The sequence below is a fragment of the Ranitomeya variabilis genome, chromosome 5, assembly GCF_051348905.1.
Source record: "Ranitomeya variabilis isolate aRanVar5 chromosome 5, aRanVar5.hap1, whole genome shotgun sequence".
NCBI classification, from domain to species: domain Eukaryota; kingdom Metazoa; phylum Chordata; class Amphibia; order Anura; family Dendrobatidae; genus Ranitomeya; species Ranitomeya variabilis.
The window spans coordinates 85301264-85324080 of record NC_135236.1 but is presented as its reverse complement, the minus strand read 5'-3'; the positions used below and the strand labels follow the sequence as shown (position 1 = coordinate 85324080).

At 42.0% G+C, this 22817-nt stretch overlaps 1 protein-coding gene across 1 annotated transcript in view; it reads right to left on the bottom strand.

Annotated features, from left to right (window-relative positions):
- Positions 1-12005: 12005 nt before the first annotated feature.
- Positions 12006-22817, bottom strand: part of IDO2 (indoleamine 2,3-dioxygenase 2) — a 56426-nt gene continuing 45614 nt past the window's right edge. Inside the window, exons 9-10 of the mRNA XM_077262813.1 lie at positions 13311-13459; positions 12006-13075 (exon numbers count right to left, since the gene is read on the bottom strand). Of these exons, the coding sequence (XP_077118928.1) occupies positions 12711-13075; positions 13311-13459 (514 nt within the window). The 3' untranslated portion in view covers positions 12006-12710. The remainder of the gene's footprint in view (positions 13076-13310; positions 13460-22817) is intronic.

The following is a 22817-nucleotide window of genomic DNA, read 5'->3' as shown; positions in this document are numbered from 1 at the left end:
ATGTAAATAGTTCTCCCTTTGTTTACTGTTTGCTGTCAAACCCGTTCAGGGTTAACTTTCTAAAGGGATCCCTTTGCTGACCCGGGATCCTTCTTGTTTGTTTATTTTTCCTCAAGTTTGCACAAGTTGAAAGAACTGCAGTAATCATGGACCGTGCATGATACAAACTCTTCTTTGTAAATAGTTTACACCTTCTTAAGGGTGTTCCCTACTGGTTTTACTTAAAGACTCTTTGTGAAGATACCATACCGGAGCTTTTGCTGAGAAAGGACTGGTAGCTAGAGAACAAATGCTACCTCCTAAAGACTTGGTCCCCTCTTAAAGGGGATGTTCACGTGTTGCACTTAAAGAAATGGTATTGCTTTAAGACTGATAGATAGCAATGATGTTTGATAAGAGAAAATGATGATACTTACATGTAAAAGTTATATGTATCCAACTGGTTAACTGTAAAGAAATGCTGATAATGTTCCTTAGAAGAAAGATTGAGAGACAGAAGGAAGGTGCAGTAGGCCCCTAGGGGTAGACAGAGTGTCCTGCATAGTCGGAAGTAAGAAAGTATTAATGAAGGTTGATGATCTAAGAAGATAGTTGATAATGTTGATAAGAAAATGGGGATAGAAGGTAAACCCTGAGTCCTCCATAGAAAGTTAAGAAAGAGTTAGTAATGTGTTACAGAGGACAGAAAGTGAACCCGTAGGGGTTAGGTAGCGAGTCCTCCTAGGAGCCATACGTAGATGGCTCAAAGCTTCTAAAACTGAAAGTATGTTATGTCCTATACTATGTATAGCAGTTGAAAAGGCAGTAGGTCCTGGCTGAACGGGACGGTCCTGTAATAGAAAGGAGAGGCAGTAGGTCTGGTGCCGATAGGACAGGCGGTCCTGCAGACTCAAAGAAGGAGAATGAAAAAGTTAACTTACCTTATAATGTGATTATAGGAAGGCCTTTGGTGGATATAGAGTGTATGTCCTTAAGGGCAATGTTAAAGTATTATTCAGCAGTTTTTGCACTTAGTAGAATACCCGGTTGGGTAACAGGAGTTATTTATAGCCTGTAATTTATAATGTTTTAATATTTAACCATGTTTTGTAACGTTCAAGTGTCCTCACCTCCCATAAATGGAAGCTCTGTTCAAGTATACTTATTATTTGCACTCAACAAAATTGTATGTCTTTTTGCTAAACTTGTATTGTTGTTTTCTTCCCAGTCCCGGAGTACTGTGTTTAACCAGGGGGGAGTGCAGCGCCCCAGAGTCCTGGTCGTTGCAGTACTGTGGCTCCGCCACTATGGGGAGCTATGGTGCGTCCGATGGCACTGAAGGAGTTCATCTGACCAGGTATCACAGACACCAATACATTTCACAGCCGGGCCTCCGGGGGGAGCTAAGGGTTCTATTCATTAGGCCACTCCCCACCATAGTGGGTAAACTGGGGGTCAGGCAGGAAGTTAGATCAAAAAGCTGACTGGATTGGACGAAGCAACACCTAGTGGCAGAGGGTGTTGTGGAGGAAGAGACAGTAGGGTCTCTGTCAGGGGTGGGATCCTGACAGAGGCTTGGCATTGAAAAGAACGTAACGGGTCCGCGCCAGCTCCGGGAAGCGGCGGGACCCAATAAAGGACTAGAAGCGAGATAGATTGTGCTGAGTGAGAAACGAGATCAAGCAATAGGAGAATTCCAGTAGGGGTCGTGCTGTAAGACCGGAGCAACACCCTACTGAGGCGCACTACCGGTGGCCGGAACGCCGAGGGAGTATTATAACATTCAGCTTCAAGCAATACTCTAAACAGCGGCAGGACAGTCAGTTTAAGGCGGGCTGTCTAACACATATCACCTATGAAGTCTTGGGAGGCAATTGCGGGAGAGGGGCGTCTCTAGGGTCCCGGAAGAACTCCAGGCCTATCCGACAAACGGGTGCCGTTCTAACTGTAACATCAGGAAGGGACGGAAGATTAGAAGAACATCATTTAATCGAGTTGTGAGGGAACTTAAGAAACAGACACAACGGTTGTGGGGTACTTTCCGTAAGCACAGCAGGGGAGGACTACAACACATAGCGCTAAGAAGGAAGGCACCGATTTCCACCTGTGAAGTGAACTCTGGAGGTGCCATTGGACCGGCCGGACTTGCGCAGCCTGGTGAACCGTATTCTGGACTGAGGACTCAGAGATCTCCAGTAAAGAGGTAAAGAGACTGCAACCTGGTGTCCTCGTTATTTACCGCGACCTGCACCCCACAACTGCACCGTTACAACACCACTGATTTCACCGGACGTCCCCCACTGACAGACAGGGCCACGGACCGGGTCTAGCCACCGTGACAACCCCAGGACTGAGACCCAGAGGCCCGGCTCCGGGTACCCCTCGGCCCTGCGGCGGTGTGGGGGCGCTCCAGAATCAGGGGTGGATATTCCACTGGTACGACTTGTGCCGTCATACCAGAGCCCAAGAGAGGGCTTATTTCTACCTCCAAAGCAGGTGAAATTATGAATTATGATTAGCTATTAGTCTGCCCATATATTGTTTTTGCCCAGTGGCCCTCTTCTTTCTGTGTCCACCAGTGATCAGAATACACATGCTCTGTATAGAAGGAAGGAGCACTCTAAGAAACTTTTACCCCGGTAAGAAGAATGCTCCTCAGTCCGACTCTATACCAACCATACTTGCCATCTATACTGGAATGACCTTGAAGCTCTCAGTAACAGAGGAGGCCTCCAAGATCAGTTGGAAAATCCCCATACGTCATGGTTCATGAGTTTCCGAACATACAGACCCATAAAAATGCCTTCCTTCAGTTCTGCGTTGGACAGTCACTGAAACTTGGTACACAGGTACTTAAAAGTCTCTCCTTTCGGTACAGTGTTCACAAACTGCCTCATCAGTCCAAGCTTAATGTGGAGTGGTGGCAGGAGAACTTTAGTGGGATCAAAGATGTTCTCATTGGCCAACTTTTTTGGCTCCAGTCATGAGTCCTATACCAACTGTCCCATTCACACAAAAAGCATCGGTACTTTGTGTATCCTCCTTGCTGCCAAGGAGCAAATACAGAACTTTCAGATCACCATCTTTTATTTAAGTTTCTTGAGAATAAAGTAAAAAATTCTTATGGCTTTCATTTAAGTGCATAGAACGCCCTACAGGTAATGAAGCATACTTGCTGCCATTGTGCAGTAGCACAGCTTTCAGACTTTTTTTTGGATGGATGAATCAATAAAGAGTCTGCACTCGCTCATACTGCACTCAATGTTACATTTTTTCATCAGCCCAGGAATACACTAGATCACTGTCTTGAGAAAAGTATGGAATTAATTCCTTTTCTTTGCTTTTGTAACATGAAAAACTGGAGCTAGAAGGCTCTTTTTCTTTAGTCTAGAGCCTAAAAGTTCTGCAGAATATTTAGGAAGGTCCAAGTCCTTGATTAAATCATTTAATTTCAACTGTGAAAAAAGTTGTGGCTCGTTGGGACTAGCGTGAAAATCTTCATCAGATTCCTGCACTTAATGTCTTGAATTTTCTGAATCAGGTGTATCTTCAAGTTTTCCCGGAGGTGAAGGGAGACGCATTCCTGGATTCTGAGGCACAGGGCAAATCGCTGATGGGAGGTCCAGATATATAATTTCTTACTTATTTTTATGGTTGAGTCCCTCCACATTGCACATACAAAAGTAGCAGTCATCACTATGATTTTGCAATTCCCTTTAGACCACTGTTGTATTTCTTCTGCATAAACAGAACACACTACATGTGGAGCTTGTCCTGATCACCCTGTTGTACACTAAAGTAAAACACACTTTTCTAACGAAGTCTACTGTATAATGTTCCTTCATTGTTTCTTCACTACAAAGCAACCACAAATGAAACAAAAGTTGTCGGGTGTATTACGACAGTGAAGCGGGGCCGGGGCACACCACTTTGTGTTTGCTGTGGGCCGGAACAGAGTTCTGATTGCCCTGCAACACCTGTACTAAATGGATATCTGGGTGGAGTGTGTGGTGTGGTGGAGTATGCTCTTTACTCACTCTTACTTCGGAAGCCTTTGTTACCTTCCCTGTCCATGGGACCGATCCCAGGTACAAACAAGGCAGAAGATCTTGGGTTCAGGTTAACAGGTCTGACTTTACTGTGCAAATCATTTACACATGGCTGCAGCATACAGATTAAGACAAAGTATCTCTTTTTAGTGATGTTCCCTTGCTTTTGTGTCCCATCAGTCCTTGTCCCCGAACTATCCTAAAGGCCCCGTCTCACATAGCGATTTACCAACGATCACGACCAGCGATACGACCTGGCCGTGATCGTTGGTAAGTCGTTGTGTGGTCGCTGGGGAGCTGTCACACAGACAGCTCTCTCCAGCAACCAACGATCAGGGGAACGACTACGGCATCGTTGAAACTGTCTTCAACGATGCCGAAGTCCCCCTGCAGCACCCGGGTAACCAGGGTAAACATCGGGTTACTAAGCGCAGGGCCGCGCTTAGTAACCCGATGTTTACCCTGGTTACCAAAAAAAACAAACACTACATACTCGCCATCTGATGTCCGTCAGGTCCCTTGCCGTCCGCTTCCTGCTCTGACTGAGTGCCGCCGTACAGTGAGAGCAGAGCGCAGCGGTGACGTCACTGCTGTGCTGTGCTCTCACTGTACGGCCGGATCTCAGTCAGAGCAGGAAGCGGACGGCAAGGGACCTGACGGACATCAGATGGTGAGTATGTAGTGTTTGTTTTTTTTTGGTAACCAGGGTAACACACCAATTCAGCGATGTCAGCGGGACCTCAACGACCAAAAAAAGGTCCAGGCCATTCCGACACGACCAGCGATCTCGCAGCAGGGGCCTGATCGCTGGTACGTGTCACACATAGCGAGATCGCTACTGAGGTCGCTGTTGCATCACAAAACTTGTGACTCAGCAGCGATCTCGCTAGCGATCTCGCTATGTGTGACGGGGCCTTAAGACCCACCATCTTCACCTCATTCTGCTACCTGGCTGAAATCTTCCTCATCAGGGAAACAGAGGCATGACTCTCTATACCTCTTCCAGACCTTAGGTCCAAGACTGTCCTGACATTCATAAAGATAAACAGTCGCACTCAAAAAATCATATTTTTAGTAAAGAAAAAGATTTATTTCAATCACAAAAAAGTGCAATAAATTCACCGGTCAGGTCAAATGAGGAAGACAAAGGTAACATTTCGACCCTATCTTGGGTCTTTTTCAAACCTTGCTCGTATGGAAGGTCATGAAGAGAAATTGTGCACAAATGGTACAAGAATCCCGTTAGGGGCTTGTGATACACGTTGAGGTAGACAGCGGCCATAGGGATAAAATATAACACTACTTTTTTAACACTTTTGCTGACACAGCGTCTTCTTTATCAGAGCCACCCTCCTACAACAGCAACTTGTAGCCTTTTCGATCACGATGTTAGAAATAGGGATGGGCGAACCCGAATTGTAAAGTTTGGGACCGTGTTCGATCACATGGTCCCAAACACGGGTTTCCATGGGAAACCCGTGTTACAGTTCAGGACCAGTTCGGGCTGTAAAAGAAAGCAGAAAATTAATAATAAACATTATAATTATACTTACCTGTCCAGCGATGCATACGCTCACTAACTGCACTCGGCAGTCTTCAGCTTTTTCAGGCAGTGTTTGTGCGGAAGCTGAAGACTGCCAAGTGAAGTGAATATCAGCAGAAGGTATTGAGCAGCCCCAGAAGCAGATGTGGTCGGGAGACAGTGGAACAGGAGGACGCGTCACTGGACAGGTAAGTATAATTATAATGTTAGCCCCCCCGCGTAAACCTGAAAGAAATATAGCGGGGGTCTCATGGCCACATGGACCCTGTCATTTAATATGGCTTTCTGTCAGAAGAAAGGTCAAGTAAAGGTCAGGTCAGTCATCTCTGAAAGTGTGAAACTGGTTTTATCCAGTTTTTTCTGGTATGTTTGGCAGCTATTGAAACGGTTTTCTATTGGCTGTTAGCAGCTTTGCCGCTCTTTTTTTGAATATATACACACCTGTTTTGTGGTATCTGGTCATTCTGTCAGCGGAAGAAGATAAAGAAGACCCCACCCTCCCTCCCCTGAATTCTTGTAAATTTGCTGTCGTGTAGTTTAATTGTGGGAAAATCACCCATGTCTGGGTGGATTGGTTTATTGGAAAAGTTTGGTACTTTGGTTTTATTATTTAAGGAGTTTATTTATTGGTGATTAATTAATTTATGTAACCCTAAATAAACTACACGGCCATTTTTATCCACAATTAAAGCGTTTTGTGTTTTTATTGTATGAATGGGTTCTATGGGGCCATGTTTATTATTAAAGTTCTGCTTTTTTCTACAGCTCCCCCTACCCTTCCCATATATGTAAAGTCTGAGATCGGGGTTCGGACGCAAGTTCGTGTCATCTCCGGCCCCGAGCTCGAACTTTACAAAAAAACTCGGGCGAACCTGCCAATCCCGAACATCGGGTGGTTCGCCCATCACTAGTTAGAAACAGATTCTTAATCCACTACAACCACTAAATACTGAAAGGAATTGTGGTAAGTGCACCACCACACTCTTATGAACTCTAAGGCCTCTTTCACGCTTCAGTTGTTTGGCGTCAGTCTAAAACCGCCAGTTTCCTCAAATAACGGATCCGTCATTTTTTTTGGCGGATCCGTTATTTTCCCATAGACTTGCATTGGCGACGGATTGTGACGGATGGTCGTCAGTTCCATCCGTCATGCGACAGATCCGTCGAAATTTGGCGGACGTTGTCTAGACATAGACGGACATTGAAACGTTTTTTGTCAACGCCGAAATGACGGTTCACGGCGGATCCGTCGTGTCCGTCATTCCATAGAATGGCCGCCTATGGGCGACGGATCCGTCGCGACCGTCATTTCGGCGGATCCGTCGCCCCAATCCGTTTTTCAATTGCGCATGCTCCAAAAAGTAGATACTTTTCCCAGACAACCCCCAAGTAACGGATCCGTCAAAAAAACGGATCCGTTGGAACCGTTTTCTCAACAATTGTGACGGATCCGTTGATCCGTCACTATGTCGGAAGTGACTGACGCCAAACAACTGAAGTGTGAAAGAAGCCTAACGTCTAAAAGAAAATCTGCCTGTGCTCCCCAGAGCAACCAATCACAGTGCAGCTTTCAGTTCTTATACTACTGAGGTAAAACGAAAGTTGTGTTCTGACTGGTTGCTATGGACGCCACCACACTGTTATGAACTGTGACTAAGAAAAATTCTGTCTTTATTGCCCATAACACCCAATTACTGAGTGGCTTTCATTTCTTATACTGCTGAGGTAAAATGAAAGATTTATTATGATTGGATGCTATGGACACCACCACACTCTTTGGAAGCTGGGTTAAGAAAATCTTCTCTGCCCACAGCAGCCAATCGCAGCACAGCGTCCATTAAATTCTAACCAATCTAATGACACAAAAATCATCCAACAAAGGTCACGCAAAGGGGTCAAAGTATGGTACAAGGAAAACCCTATGGAGTCAGTGTTTGTGAAAAAACTGGAGGTGATAGAATTTTTTCGATATTTTTACTTCGTTCTGGGATAGAAAGTATGTAAAAATCACCTCTTACATTCCAAACAATTTTACCCTTGCAGATTTGTGTATTCAGTAAGATTGAGAAAAGGCGACATAGAGGCAGAAAATCTTCCATTCTTCTAGACAAATTAATGGATGGACATTATCACTGGAACAAGAAGAGCCGTTTGTGATCGTGTGATGGCTGCTGACTGTGGAGAGTTTAGATTTTGGGTTGAGGAGCAGTCATGTAATCCATGCAGGGATATGAAATGGGACATAGACTGCAGTCTGTACCAGACCGTAAGAATTATTCCCCTGATAACTTTGAAAAAGCTGCACCACCCAATACTTTCTAGATTTTATGGATATTTCATAGTTTTAAGGTTGAATGTAGATTTAAGTCCATCAGGTTAAATCTATAGACTAACATGTAGGTCCAGAGGAAGGCAAAAACCCCATGGAGCAGATGCCTCATATTAGAAGAGAAAGTCCTTCCTTTCTCCGAATATGGCATTGAGATTAGCTCCCTGGACCAGCGCCCCATTACAGAATCTATCACCCATAACCTGTAATATTATGTCTTTCAAGAAAGGCATCCAGGCCCTCCTTGAATTTTAGTAGTGAATCCACCATTACAACATCATGTGGAAGAGTTACATAGTCTCACTGCTCTTACAGGAAAGAATCTGTGATTATGATGAAACCTTCTTTCCTCTAGACGTAGAGGATGCCCCCTTGTTCCCGTCTCAGGCCTCTAGATGTAAAAATATCATTAAAAATACCTCTGTACTGTCCCCTCATATATTTGAACATTGTAGTAAGATCACCCCTAAGCTTTTTTTGTATTTTTTTTAACCCCAAGTTTATTAACCTGTCTTGGTTTTGCAGTCCACCCATTCCCTTAGTGGGAATCCGCTTTAGAGATTTAATTTGTATGCATCTTTAATTTGTTTTAGATGTACACTATGTTTTTAATTTATAAAATTAAGTCTGGTGTAATTGTAGTTATCTCTTTAGTAATCTTGGAACCTTTGAAAAATTAGGATAAATTATTCTGCACAACATCCAGAATGAGGAAACTAAGCACAGCCCGAAGCTACGAGACATTGTTGCGTCAATGAGACATGCCATTCATGGTTTCTGGAAAGACACACAAACATCAGTGCATGTCATGATCACTTCCACATGGTGACATTCGCTATAAACTGGCCATGGTGACCTGTGATGTACACAGATCTATTGGAAATTGCAATTATTTCTTCTAAACACCCCCGCTTATGGGAAGGAGACATTCCAACGCTCAACTATTATTAGCGCAAACACCTAAAAGTTTCCCAAAATCCGTAATTGACGTGGAAAGAAAACACAGTATCTCTCATAATTGCATGGGACAGAAATAGCTGAAATATATATAAACTACAGGCCTGAGAAATGATGTTAACAGATAGAGGTGTAAACTATGGACATGTATATACAACCTGTCAGGAGGGGACATGAAACGCCATTCCTAATCCAAAGTCGTCCAAACTATTGAATTCTGTGAAATGTCACCTCATAATGTCCCATGCTGGGTGTATGGCACTGGGGGGGGACTAGGTTAGGAGAATAAAACTGAAGGGCTTGTCTCAAGTCCATTTTGATGCCCCAATTTTGAAATTGAGCAGCCAGCCTGGTGATCAGTTGATCACAATCCTTCTAAAGCCTCAACCATCTGAACATTTACCCCACCATAACCGCTACCGGGAAAATATTATTATTCGAATGAATGGCCAACCATGTAATTTGTTAACAGTTCATATCTGTCAGAGCACAGACGACAGATACATATCAGCACTTCAGTCACAAAAAGAGGTACTGAACATGGGGTCCCTGTTTGAGAGTATCCAACAGCTGCAGGCTTGTGCTGAAGGGAACCATGCTGAGCAAGTGGAACTACAGTTTGTCATTTATTAAAGTTTGGTAATACTGCATTGTATGACCTCTTTAATTAGCATATGTCAGGTGTCTTCCTGTAATCATCCATGTTGTGATTATTTAAATAATGATTGTTGTAAAACAATTAATTGTCCCACAATGTTTGAAAGTTGAGATCTGTAATAGTCCCCAATACGACATAATGTAAAGAAGGAATTCCTCCAAAGGTCCTTTCCACCCATTAACATAAAAGATGCACTCAAGTTGGTATGGGCCTGATAGCTCATGGGGCCCCATGATCTACCTCTATGGTATATATGCCTCCTTGTGCCTGTATATTACTCTGCAGACAATGTCGCTACTGCATATGACACGGCTGGAGCTAAAGTCTAAGCCAGTGTCAGAATCGTTGCCACATGACCTTGGCAGTCTTATTATTTTTTTTACACAATATCACCCCACAATTTAATATTTATCCTGGGCCAAGTGATATTATATGGCTTCATGATCAAAGATATTGAAGTGGAACAAAACGTTCAGCTCTTTATTAGAATATGCAAAAAGTTTATCATGCGAAAATCAGTTATTTCTTTGTTATAATTGTACCACTGAGACACCGTGGGAGAAGGCTGGGAACATTTTCTACACTGGGCCTCAGGCTACAATCCAAATGCTCCTACTTCACAAACTGTGTGGTCAACAATGTCTTTATCATCTTACTTACTCACTCATTCACAGATACTGTATTAGGACCCAGGAGCTACCTTCATTTTGTATTTGAATACTTACAAGAAATGGAAAATCTGTTTTTCTAGCGGGTGTAGACCTACATTTGTAAGGTTAGAACTATAAAGTCACGACTCATTGTACCCCACTAGATTGAAAACTGCCTTCAAAACTGGGAAAGGAGCCCAAATGTTGCCCTTTGCAATGATCAACATAGGAGACAAAATCCAAAGATGGAGCTAAGACCTAGAGTTGATCCCCTCACATTTCAATGTAATAATAAGCCTATCCAGGATAAATAAAACATGGCTATTTTCTCCCAAAGCAGGGCCCCGCCTGCCAATTATTGCAACCTAGCTCTATTTAAATCAATAGGAGATGAGAAAATAAATTCGCAGGACCCTGGTCCAGAAGCCATATCAGTACTCTGAGGTCGCTGAAAAGGAGCCCTGTGAACTTCCTCCTACATGCTGGAATCCCTGTGTCATAGAGAAAAATTAAAATCCTAAAGACAGCTCTGGAGAGGGGACATATCACCCTCTCATCGAACATATGGGATTAATTAATAACACTTCAATCTTTATTGAAGTAGGACTTCACATTGAACATATGGGATTAACTATAGCTGGGGAAAAATAAACTAATTATAACTAGGGAAGTGAGAAAGAGAGCTAACGCTTCAACCCCCCATTAAATTAGGGGCCTCCTGCAGTGTCCAGGTAATTACAACAGAGAAATGCTTTGAGAAAAAGACAGCAATACTGGGATTTGTTTAATCAGAGTCGTGAAGTACCTTTCCCAAGGATAGAGCTTCCCCTCACCAAAGCATCTTCTTACATATTTTAGAGCCAGTAGCCAGTGATGAATATTGGAGTTTTGCATCGATACGATCTGTATGGGAGATATATTTTCGGCATTGTAGCAAAGAGATGGACATAACGTATCCACTCACATCACGATAAGGCCAGCAGAAGCCCTCAAACTTAACATGGATAGTGCTATCTATGTTAGGTTTCATTTCTATAGACAGGTAAAATTGCGATAAGAAACATAACAACAATATCTATCGCCTGGGACTTCCAGGAGCAAAAATATCCTGTAAGTTGGGGATCACATAAAATACTAAAGAGCCTAGCCCATCCCACAACCAGCCCCCACATGAGCTCATCAAGGCGAGGTATGTGGGCATAGCCTTGAGCTAATAAAAATGATAGTTTGGGTCTTTGTGGTTGCTCATTCTGGAAGACATACATTTACTGTGAGTGTTCCATTTTCCTAATCGGAGTGCTTCCCTCCATTAAGCTCTGAGCCATTTCCATGACATTAGGTTTAATTATTTTCTTTAGTTATTCCTTTTTATTTCATGTAATTGTATATATCGCATTGTTTTTTTTTCTCATTTTGTACCATCTTTGTATATATATTTTTATAGACACTGCCTACTTTTCTGGAATAAATATATAAAATTTAATAGCTCTGTTCCTCTTGCTCTGTAAACCGCACCCCTGAAGTCATACAATACGTGTAATGGGTGTCCAATAGGCCTTTATAAACGATTGGTGCTGACAGCTAGTAGTGGCTCCTGTTTCTTTTGTTATTGTAGCTGTCAGTGACCATAACAGGATATATATATATACTTCATGCATTGAAGCCTGAGGTGTATATATCATATGGTCGCTGTGAGTTCCCCAATAACTGTCCTAGTCATGGAAGCAGCCACGGAATTGTCCATCACTCGTCAGTCAATTGTGTAGTTGCCCTTACAATTGGAGACAATGGCGTTGCATTGCCCTGACAAACTGGTGGCAGCGGTGGGATATGTGTGACCCCCAGCTGTTATCCTTGACACCCTGGAACGCTCTTCTGATTTGTACCCTGGAATTATGTAATTATTATGGTATGACGCACACACGATGTCGTTTCTGGCAAATACAGAATTTTAATGTGGCTGCTGGGCCAGTGTCCTACAATCGATCCACTCAGCTCTACTGCCCTTCATCATTAGCCTCCAACCAATATGGAGTTCTTGGCCTACAGGTTCACCATACATGACCTTCATTGCCTGTTGGTCTTTACATATACTCTATGTATCTTGACACATAAAAATGCAAATGGTAAAAAAGGAAACAAACAAAATCCAGAAAGAAAAGTTAAATGGCAATTTAATATATTACAAGTATTATACTAAAAGACTGATAATTTAAAAGTTATCGTGTATGGTAGTTTTTAATTGGACAACTAATACGGATGTTAGTAGCGCTCGATCTATAGAGATGACAAACACTAGTTGCAAAAAAAAAGACGTTCCTCTTGGAACAGGTAGGAGACTCAAGACCATGGTGCACCATTAAAACTGTAAAACCTTGGTCTCCTAGTAAGTAAACACCCTGATGGTGGAGTTCTAATCATAATCCAATCTAGTTAGAGTGCAGTTATCCTTTAATGTTTCTAGATATTGTGAGATGTCTGAAAAACAGATCCTTCATGGTTTGTGAGTACCTCCGAAAGAAGAGAATTATAGAGGAGAATTGCATCAATGGTCCCCTGGATTACTGTGCCTCAGCTGTCCCTCCTTGCAGGTGTCGCGAACACTCTTTAAAAAGGTCAAAGCTTGTGACCCACCAGTACCCCTCTCCTGCTGGTCTTGCCCTTGATTATCCTTCTCATTCTTCTTCATCCTGGCCCGGACACCAGCTGCATTCACATATTTAGAGACAATGCGGATATGCAGGGAGCGGTGCTCTGTGAGTGCAGAGATACACTGATTGAAAGTTGACAGGAGAGTTGGATCTTCAGATCTGATTATGAACTCGGACAAGCTCGGGGCCTCTCGAACCCAATTAATAAAATTATTGTGGGCAGGAGGCATATAACTGCGCATCTTGATGAGAAAATCAGCTGCAGGAGGAGAAGAACACAAGACGATATTGACCAGCACAAGCACAGTATGTTGCCCACTACTTTATTAATAAGAATGTTTTTTCAATTTTTGAAGTGCCCGTCTACTTTGCCCAAATTTGAAGTTAAGAGAAAAATAATCAAAGATGCATTCAAGGCAATTAGTGCCCTTCCTAGCGTCTAATCCTAAAACATTAGCCTCCAACACAGATGCTATGCCTGTCCCATTACTTACCACTTTGAGGTTGGTGCTGAATTCCCAAAAGTTCATCAAAGGCATGGTACACCGAGCTCTGAGCAGCACTTCCCCCTGAGAAATAGAGGGGTTCGTCTGATACACCTTCATAGAGCAGACCCTCCTGCATGTTGGGGTTATCCTTCCAGCTGCAAGTAAATGCAAAATATAAACCCAATGTCATAAATCCCATTGACTTGAAGAACTGAGTTAAAACTGAGCTGCCATCAGAAGGATGATGAGGAGACAGAAATCCAAGTATGTGTTTCAAAGTTTCAAACTTCTTCATCAGGACAAACCACAGTGGTGAAGAAGTTTGATAATTCGACGCGTTGACTAATAAACCAGATACTTGGTTCCTGTCTCATCGACCTTCTGATGGCAGCTCACTTTTAACCCATTTGATTCTAGTTTTTCACGTTTCCAACACTGTAGGTCTGGAGTATAATGAAACACTAACTCACAAAGGACAAATCACTCCCTAAGCAGCAGGAAACAGGACAGGTAGGTGCCACCACTGTCAAATAAAGGACCAATAAATATAAATATAACCGATTCCGCGCTAAAGGGATGCAAAAATGAAAGAAGATGAAATAATAGACTACTGTGCTAGTGCAAACACAATCCCCATCAAACCCCTGTACTGGGCACTATAGTCAAGAGACATGGTGAGGCTGTAGGGAATAAAATGGTGTGCGTACTGTATTGCCCTGCAGGACACAAGTTGTGGTATACCCCGTGCCGTCAGGGAAGAAAGGGCGGGCACAAAACTGAAAACACAATTAGTGCCACAACGGGGCGAGACTCACTAAAATAGGAAAGCAGCGTAGATTAACGGGATGAGGTCCGTCCTAATCAAGGTGGGAGGACAGCATTGTATACCGAGGTGAAGTCCGTCCTGATGCTACGGTGAGAGGCCCGGCGTGCAGAAGTGCAGGCAGAGGATCGGGCAGGCGAGAGTAATCATCCTCAGCACAGTAGCACAATGAGGAAGCTGCGTAGAGCCAGGGAAAGCCCCAGCCGGTGGCGTCCCTGGATACGAGCAAGAGAGCAAGTTGCTGACGCGAAGCACAGCATGTGACGTCACACCTGCTACGGGGAGGCACAGAGACCAGAAGGGAGACCGACGCGTTTAGAAGGAGATGCGTCCTTCTTCATCAGGGTAGTTCTATAGCAGCCTATGCTTTTTCAGTGGTTGTGAGCACACAACCTGATCAGGTGAGCACAACTGCCCACATTTTCCCTGCTTAATATCCGGATAAGACCCCATTGCGCTTTTTGTCCCTCCAGTTTTTTCCACTATAAATGCCATTTAAAAATAAATCCCGTTTAAAAATATTACATGTCCACAATATGGCACACTGACATAATTGGAGAATTGGAACTTTTTTCTCTCTGTATCACCTTACCCCTTAACTCTAATACTACTGGAAATCTGGAATTTCCCAATTACCTCATCAGTGCTTTTCATGGAATTTTAATGGGCTGAAGAAGTCAAAGTGAAGGAACCCAAGTGCTTCAATCAAATCCCAAAGAAATGCTCTGTGCCAAGTTATTGGGATAAAAAAAATATAGAAAAATGAAAACACTGCAGAAAAAAATGAAACTATCAAAAGTGCAAGAATATTACAATTACAAAAATATTACTTTTTGTAGTTTTAATAATAGATGGTTGCTTTTTGGTCTTGGAAAATCCCTTTAAAACAATGTGGTATAGGAAGGCCCCTTTAAATTTTTTTTATAAGGTTTCCATATATTTAACTTACAGAATTATCTATATCCCCACCCTGGTCTTTGCATACTTAGACTATGTTCACATTTTCATTTGTATTTCAGTTACGGACCAATTAGCTTTAATTTTTCTTTTCTAAAATTTTATTTTTCTTTTCTAAATTTTTAGTTTCCTTTCCTAAAATGTCTTCAGATCGCATCTGCTATTCATATTTTGGCTGGACAAGAAAATTTGGTCTGGGCAATTGTTTTTTTCCCTGCCCAAAAAAAAGATAGATAGCCTACAAAATGGACACTTTTGTTTTTATTTAAATTGATAATTTAGAGAAAATGGATCATAATGGACATCCACTATTCTTTCTGTGTAACGGATAAAATTTTAAGCACTGCACGTAGAACAAAAGAGGTAGTCAGAGACAGTAATAATAGACAAAAAAAAAATGGATGCAAACAAATAAAAAAAACTGATACCAAAATTTTCTTTTTTAACGGATGTGTTTAAAAACAGAAATGTTGGTTTGCGTCTACATCTATGTTTGTTTCTTTCTATTTTTATATTCAGCTGGATCCCTTACAAATGGATCTCAAAAGCTAGTATGAACAGAGTCCGATTCACATCAGTAACAGAAGTAGAAATGACATTGTTATGGACAGAATACCTCTGCTGCAGCCGTTATTGGCGAAACTGAAGGACAAAATAAGAGGATGGACATTGGCAATAAGAAGCAGGAGTAAAGTTAAGGTATGTATATTTGAATTTTTGAAATTTTTGTGCCCAAATTGTTTTTAAATATCCACAACAACCTCCCCCCTTCAAATTTGAAGCTGAGCAAATTATAGCTTTAGGCCGGTGTCACACTTGCAGCGGCAATGCGAGAAACTTGCGCGAGTCCCTTGCTTCAAAACCCGGCACTGCCGCCAGCGGTTCGGACCAGAGTGCTTAGCTGCATAGAAGTACATGCAGACGCACACTCCGGTCCCGAGTGTCGGCGGCAGTGCTTGGTATTGAGGCGAGAGACTCGCGCAAGTTTCTCACATTGCCGCTGCAAGTACGACCCCGGCCTTAGCAATGTGATTAGGAGTGAAACCATGGCATTCCCATCTCAGCTGACATTATCGATCAATTTTTTTAGATGAAAAACCTCCTAAACTACAGCTCACAGCATTGAAAAAAATCATCCTAAATTCTTTTTAAATGTTATCTGTGCCCATCCGACCTGTGTCTGATAAACTTCCCAATATATACACATGTTGAACTCTGACGATTGTGCAATATCGTATGGACCTGACTTCTAGGAAAACAAAATATACCAAGCTAAAGTGAAAAAAAAAAAAAACTGAACTATTCTAGGAAATAGAAACAATGGTGAACAATAGCTCTAAAAATCACAGAGTGGACTTTAATGGGGCTTGGTGTTCATTTATGGCCTTCTACATACCACTAGAGTTTCTTCTGAGGTTACATATTTTTAGGTCCCCTGGGAATATTTAGGAAGTTTCTAAAGATAATATTTTCCGGGGAGCTTGGGAATTAGAGGACTTAGCTAAAAATATCTTCATAAACAAAAGTCATTAAATTGAAGCCATGGGCAAAGAGGCCAGAAAGAGCAACAGAAAGGGAATGGGGTCGGATAATAAAGGGATAAAGCCATGTTAGAACGAGGATCAGATCCATCTTGGACAGGTACCAAGTAACTTATGAATCTCAGTTAGAGTTAAATATTACAATCCATTTTTACCCCTCCTCTACACTCAGTTCAGTAGCTCTTCAAGGGGTTTTCCATTGTCAGGTCGGGGGCTCATGTCTCAGTGTTGTCATGTCGACAGCGTGCATCACCACTGTAGCTAATCGCTGAGCTTAGCAGCTCCTGCCGTCTACCTCACCCCAACCGCTGAGCTCAGTGATTAGGTACAGCATAGCAGTGTGGCACATTGTCGATGTGATGTCACCACTCCAGCCAAAACATCGAGATGTGTTGGCGACAGGAAGCTGGCGCTTCACTCTAGAAGGGCGAGAACCTGCTGTGTTTGTTATTTTAAGTAATTTAGAGCATTTAGGGTCCACTTTCTTAAAATCAAGACCTTACTAATCTGACATTTTCTGGTTGCTATGGACATAATGCTTGACAACCCCATATAAACAGCTATGTCTATTGTAAATGTGTGTCCCCAGTGACCAGTCTGCCTGACGTAATTAGATTGGCACTGTGGAGATGTAGGAAAATAAATTTGGTAATGATAATGCCTCACTATTGACTGCTATTAATCTGATTTTTCTTTAAACTAATTTAGTTGTAAACCATATTTTATTACAGCTCTTAGAAAACTCTACCAATCAACTACATTACTTATATATATTGTGTCAAGGTCACTCGCAATGTAAGTGAGGGGAGATATCTCTTCACTGGCTCCCATTCCCTCAGCGTGTCCAGTTCAAATTACTAATACTGACCTACAAAGCCATCCATAACCTGTCTCCTCCATATATCTCTGAACTAATCTCCCGATATCTTCCCTCACGTAATCTCCGGTTCTCCCAAGATCTCCTTCTCTGCTCCACACTTATCTGCTCCTCACCCAACCGCCTCCAAGTCTCCTCCAGAATATCCCCCATCCTCTGGAATTATTTGCCCCAACACATCCGATTATCAACCACATTCGGATCCTTCAGACGGAACCTGAAAACCCACCTCTTCAGGAAAGCCTACAGCCTGCACTGACCCCGCTGCCTCCTCACCACTACTGAAGCTACCGCCTCACCAACACCGGAGCTCCTACAACCCTCAGCCTATTGTCTCCATCCCCACCATCCTGTAGAATGTAAGCCCATAAGGGCAGGGTCGTCACCCCTCTGTATCAGTCTGTAATTGTTAGTTTGCTTACTGTAAGTGATATTTGTAATTTGTATGTAATCCCTTCTCATGTACAGCACCATGGAATCAATGGTGCTAAATAAATAAATAATAATAATAATATATATCATGAAGATTGCTATGTACCGTGAAACCAAGACGTTTCTCTCCAGCATGTTCTGTGCTGAGAGGGGTTAATCATCCATGACAGGGTTGGATTTTTTTGTGAGTAGCTTTAAGAGATGGACTGGGCGGTTACACACCAAATCTTCACCTCAAGGTTGTAATCCGCAAGTTAAATGTCCTGCCACTGAGTTTTTTTCTCTGTCTGTAGGTTTGGAGGAAGGGAAGTCTCCAGTCTGGAGCTCCAGTGGGAGCTGAAGTTTGTTGCATCCAGAGCGGGCAAATCTCACAGGCATATGGACTGTGCTATAAGTTATCTTTTGTTTTGCCGTTATGCCAGAAAGGCCAAGTTTAATTGGTTAAATCCTGCACTGGTTTAAATAAACCAGCAGAAGAAACGTTCCTGTGTCTGACTCCGAGAGCAGCCGAGTGAGCCAATCCCACAATATATTATTTAACATTGGTAGCAGGACCGACCTGTATCATCCTTGTCATTACTAAAGGGGGCAGGTGATCTAGAGCATGAACCCAAAACCCATAATTAACTCCTTCCCGACATGCGCCGTACTAGTACTGCTCTGCGGGAACTGAGTTCCCGCAAACCGCAGTACTAGTACGGCGGCACGATCGCGCAGTCTCACAGTGTATGTGACAGCTGACACCCCACAGCAATGTCCACGATCGGCACTAGCGCCGATCGTGGGCATTTAATCCCTCTGGTGGCGCTCTCCCACGGGAACAACGCAATGCGATCGCGTTGTTCCGGTGTTCTGGAAGGAGTCACTGGATACAAAATGGCCGCGGGGCTCCTTCCGGGTCCTTCACTGAGGTGGCTTACCGGCGTCTGCTCAGAGCTGATCTGACACAGTGCTATGCAAAGTGTCAGATCAGCGATCTGATGAAATATAGTGATGTCCCACCCTGGGACAATGTTATAAAGTAAAAAAAAATAGAATGTAAAAAAAAAAAAAAAAATCCGCAAATAAAGAAAAAAAAATAAAATAAATATTTTCCAATAAATTCATTTATTTATGTAAATAAAAAAAAACAATAAAAATACATATATTTGGTATCACCGCGTCCGTAACGACCCGCTCTATAAAACTATCCCACTAGTTAACCCCTTCAGTGAACACCGCAAAAAAAAAAACGATGCAAAAAACAATGCTTTATCATCATACTGCTGAACAAAAATGCAATAAAATGTGATCAAAAAGACGGATATAAATAACCATGGTACTGCTGAAAACGTCATCTTGTCCCGCAAGAAAAAAGATGCCATACAGCATCATCAGCAGAAAAATAAAAAAGTTATAGCTCTCAGAATAAAGCGATACAAAAACAATTACTTTTTATATAAAATAGTTTTTATTGTGTAAAAGCGCCAAAACATAAAAAAAAGATATAAATGAGGTATCGCTGTAATTGTACTAACCTGCAGAATAAAACTGCTTTATCAATTTTACCACACGTGGAACGGTATAAACGCCCCCCTAAAAGAAATTCAGGAATTGCTCGTTTTTGTTCATTCTGCCTCCCAAAAATCAGAATAAAAAGCGATCAAAAAATGTCATGTGCCCGAAAATGGTACCAATAAAAATGTCAACTCGTCCCGCAAAAAGTAAGACCTCACATGACTCTGTGGGCCAAAATATGGATAAATTATAGCTCTCAAAATGTGGTGATGCAGAAACTATTTTTTGCAATGAAAAGCGTCTTTTAGTGTGTGACGGCTGCCAATCATAAAAAAACGCTATAAAAGTAAATCAATCCCCCTTTATCACCCCCTTAGTTAGGGAAAAATAATAAAATTTTAAAAAATGTATTTATTTCCATTTTGCCATTAGGGTTAGGGTTGGGGCTCAAGTTAGGGTTAGGGTTGGGGCTAAAGTTAGGGTTAGGGTTGGGGCTAAAGTTAGGGTTAGGGTTGGGGCTAAAGTTAGGGTTTGGATTACATTTACGGTTGAGATTAGGGTTGGGATTAGGGTTAGGGGTGTGGTTAGGGTTATGGTTGGGATTAGGGTTAGGGGTGTGTTGGGGCTAGGGTTTCAGTTAGAATTGGGGGGTTTCCACTGTTTAGGCACATCAGGGGCTCTCCAAACGCGACATGGCGTCCGATCTCAATTCCAGCCAATTCTGGGTTGAAAAAGTAAAACAGTGCTCCTTCCCTTCCAAGCTCTCCCGTGCGCCCAAACAGGGGTTTACCCCAACATATGGGGTATCAGCGTACTCAGGACAAATTGGACTACAACTTTTGTGGTCCAATTTCTCCTGTTACCCTTGGGAAAATACAAAACCGGGGGCTAAAAAATAATTTTTGTGGAAAAAAAAGGATTTTTTATTTTCACGGCTCTGTGTTATAAACTGTAGTGAAATACATGGGGGTTCAAAGTTCTCACAACACATCTAGATAAGTTCCTTGGGGAGCCTAGTTTCCAATATGGGGTCACTTGTGGGGGGTTTCTACTGCTTAGGTACATCAGGGGCTCTGCAAATGCAATGTGACGCCGCAGACCATTCCATCAAAGTCTGCATTCCAAACGGCGCTCCTTCCCTTCCGAGCTCTGCCGTGCGCCCAATCAGTGGTTCCCCCCCAGATATGGGGTATCAGCGTACTCAGGAAAAATTGGACAACAATGTTTGGCATTCAATTTCTCCTGTTACTCTTGGGAAAATAAAAATTTGTGGGCTAAAATATCATTTTCGTGGAAAAAAATATATTTTTTATTTTCACAGCTCTGTGTTATAAACTTTAGCGAAACACTTGGGGGTTCAAAGTTCTCACAACACATCTAGATAAGTTCCTTGGGGGGTCTAGTTTCCAATATGGGGTCACTTGTGGGAGTTTCTACTGCTTAGGTACATCAGGGGCTCTGCAAATGCAACGTGACGCCCGCAGACCATTCCATCCACCCAAACGGTGGTTCCCCCCCACATATGGGGTATCAGCGTACTCAGGACAAATTGGACAATGACTTTTGGGATCCAATTTCTTCTGTTACCCTTGGGAAAATAAAAAATTGCAGGCTAAAAGATAATTTTGTGGAAAAAAAATGATTTTTTAATTTTCACGGCTCTACATTCTAAACTTTAGTGAAACAATTGGGGGTTCAAAGTGCTCACCACACATCTAGATAAGTTCCTTAGGGGTCTTCTTTCCAAAATGGGGTCACTTGTTGGGGGTTTCCACTGTTTAGGCACATCAGGGGCTCTCCAAACACGACATGGTGTCCGATCTCAATTCCAGCCAATTCTGCATTAAAAAGTCAAACGCCTCTCTTTCCCTTCCAAGCTCTGCCATGCGCCCAAACAGTGGTTTACCCCCACACACGGGGTATCAGCGTACTCAGGACAAATTGCGCAACAACTTTTGGGGTCCAATTTGTCCTGTTACCCTTGGTAAAATAAAACAAATTGGATCTGAAGTAAAAATGTTGTGAAAAAAGTTAAATGTTCAATTTTTTATAAACATTTCAAAAATTCCTGTGAAGCACCTGAAGGGTTAATAAACTTTTTGAATGTGGTTTTGAGCACCTTGAGGGGTGCAGTTTTTAGAATGGTGTCACTTTTGGGCATTTTCTGTCATATAGACCCCTCAAAGTGACTTCAAGTGTGAGGTGGTCCCTAAAAAAAAATGGTTTTGCAAATTTTGTTGTAAAAATGAGAAATCGCTGGTCAACTTTTAACCCTTATAACTTCCTAACATAAAAAATTATGTTTCTAAAATTGTGCTAATGTAAAGCAGACATGTGGGTAATGTTATTTATTAACTATTTTGTATGATATGACTCACTAATTTAAGGGCATAAAAACTAAAAGTTTAAAAATTGCTAAATTTTCAAAATTTTCGCCAAATTTCTGTTTTTTTTCACAAATGAATGCAAGTCAAATTGAAGACATTTTTCCACTATCATAAAGTACAATATGTCACAAGAAAACATTCTCAGAATCACCAGGATCCGTTGAAGCGTTTCAGAGTTATGACCTCATAAAGTGACAGTGGTCAGAATTGAAAAAAATGGCCTGGTCAGGAATTTGAAAACAGGCTTCGGGGTGAAGGGGTTAAAGGGGTTGTGCCCCCGTAAAGAATACATTTATCTAAGCAGAAAAGGTGAAAATACATGGTTTTGTAATTTACAGTTATTAAAAATTATGCTCCATAAAAAATAACAAGCCTTCAACTGCTGAAGTCTGCCCACAGGCGATATTCTGTCTGCAAGCTTTATCCGTCCTCCCAGTGGACGATCAGCTGGCCGAGCATGCGCAGTTCCTGTATTTTGTACCTGTATTCTATTATAAGAAACCAACACTATGGAAAACCATAAAAGTTCCCAGACAATAGAGATAATAGTATTAAAAATGTCTTTATTGATACAAATGACAGTAGTGTAATAGTTAAAACAATTAAAAAGTGTGCACACAATAAAATGAAATTTCAACCAGACTGAAAATAGAATGGGATAAATGAGATACTACCCCCTGACGAAGGAAAATAATTCTGAAACGCGCGTCGGGGTGTGCACATTACCTGGACCATACCGACCTTAAAGAAATATCCCCCCATATATATACTTTCCCCTCTTGTATACTTTGGCATATTCCTGTTCACTTTATATCTTAATGGCATAATTTTTTTCTTGGTTTTAACCTAATTTGTGACTACTATTTGCATTGCACTGTATTCCTATATGGAAAATGATTGATTAGGTTGGTACCTTTTTTATGTGATACTGTATATCTTTTTGCACAACTTGCACAATTTTCACACTATATATTTTTATACTTTTATAGCACATTTTTT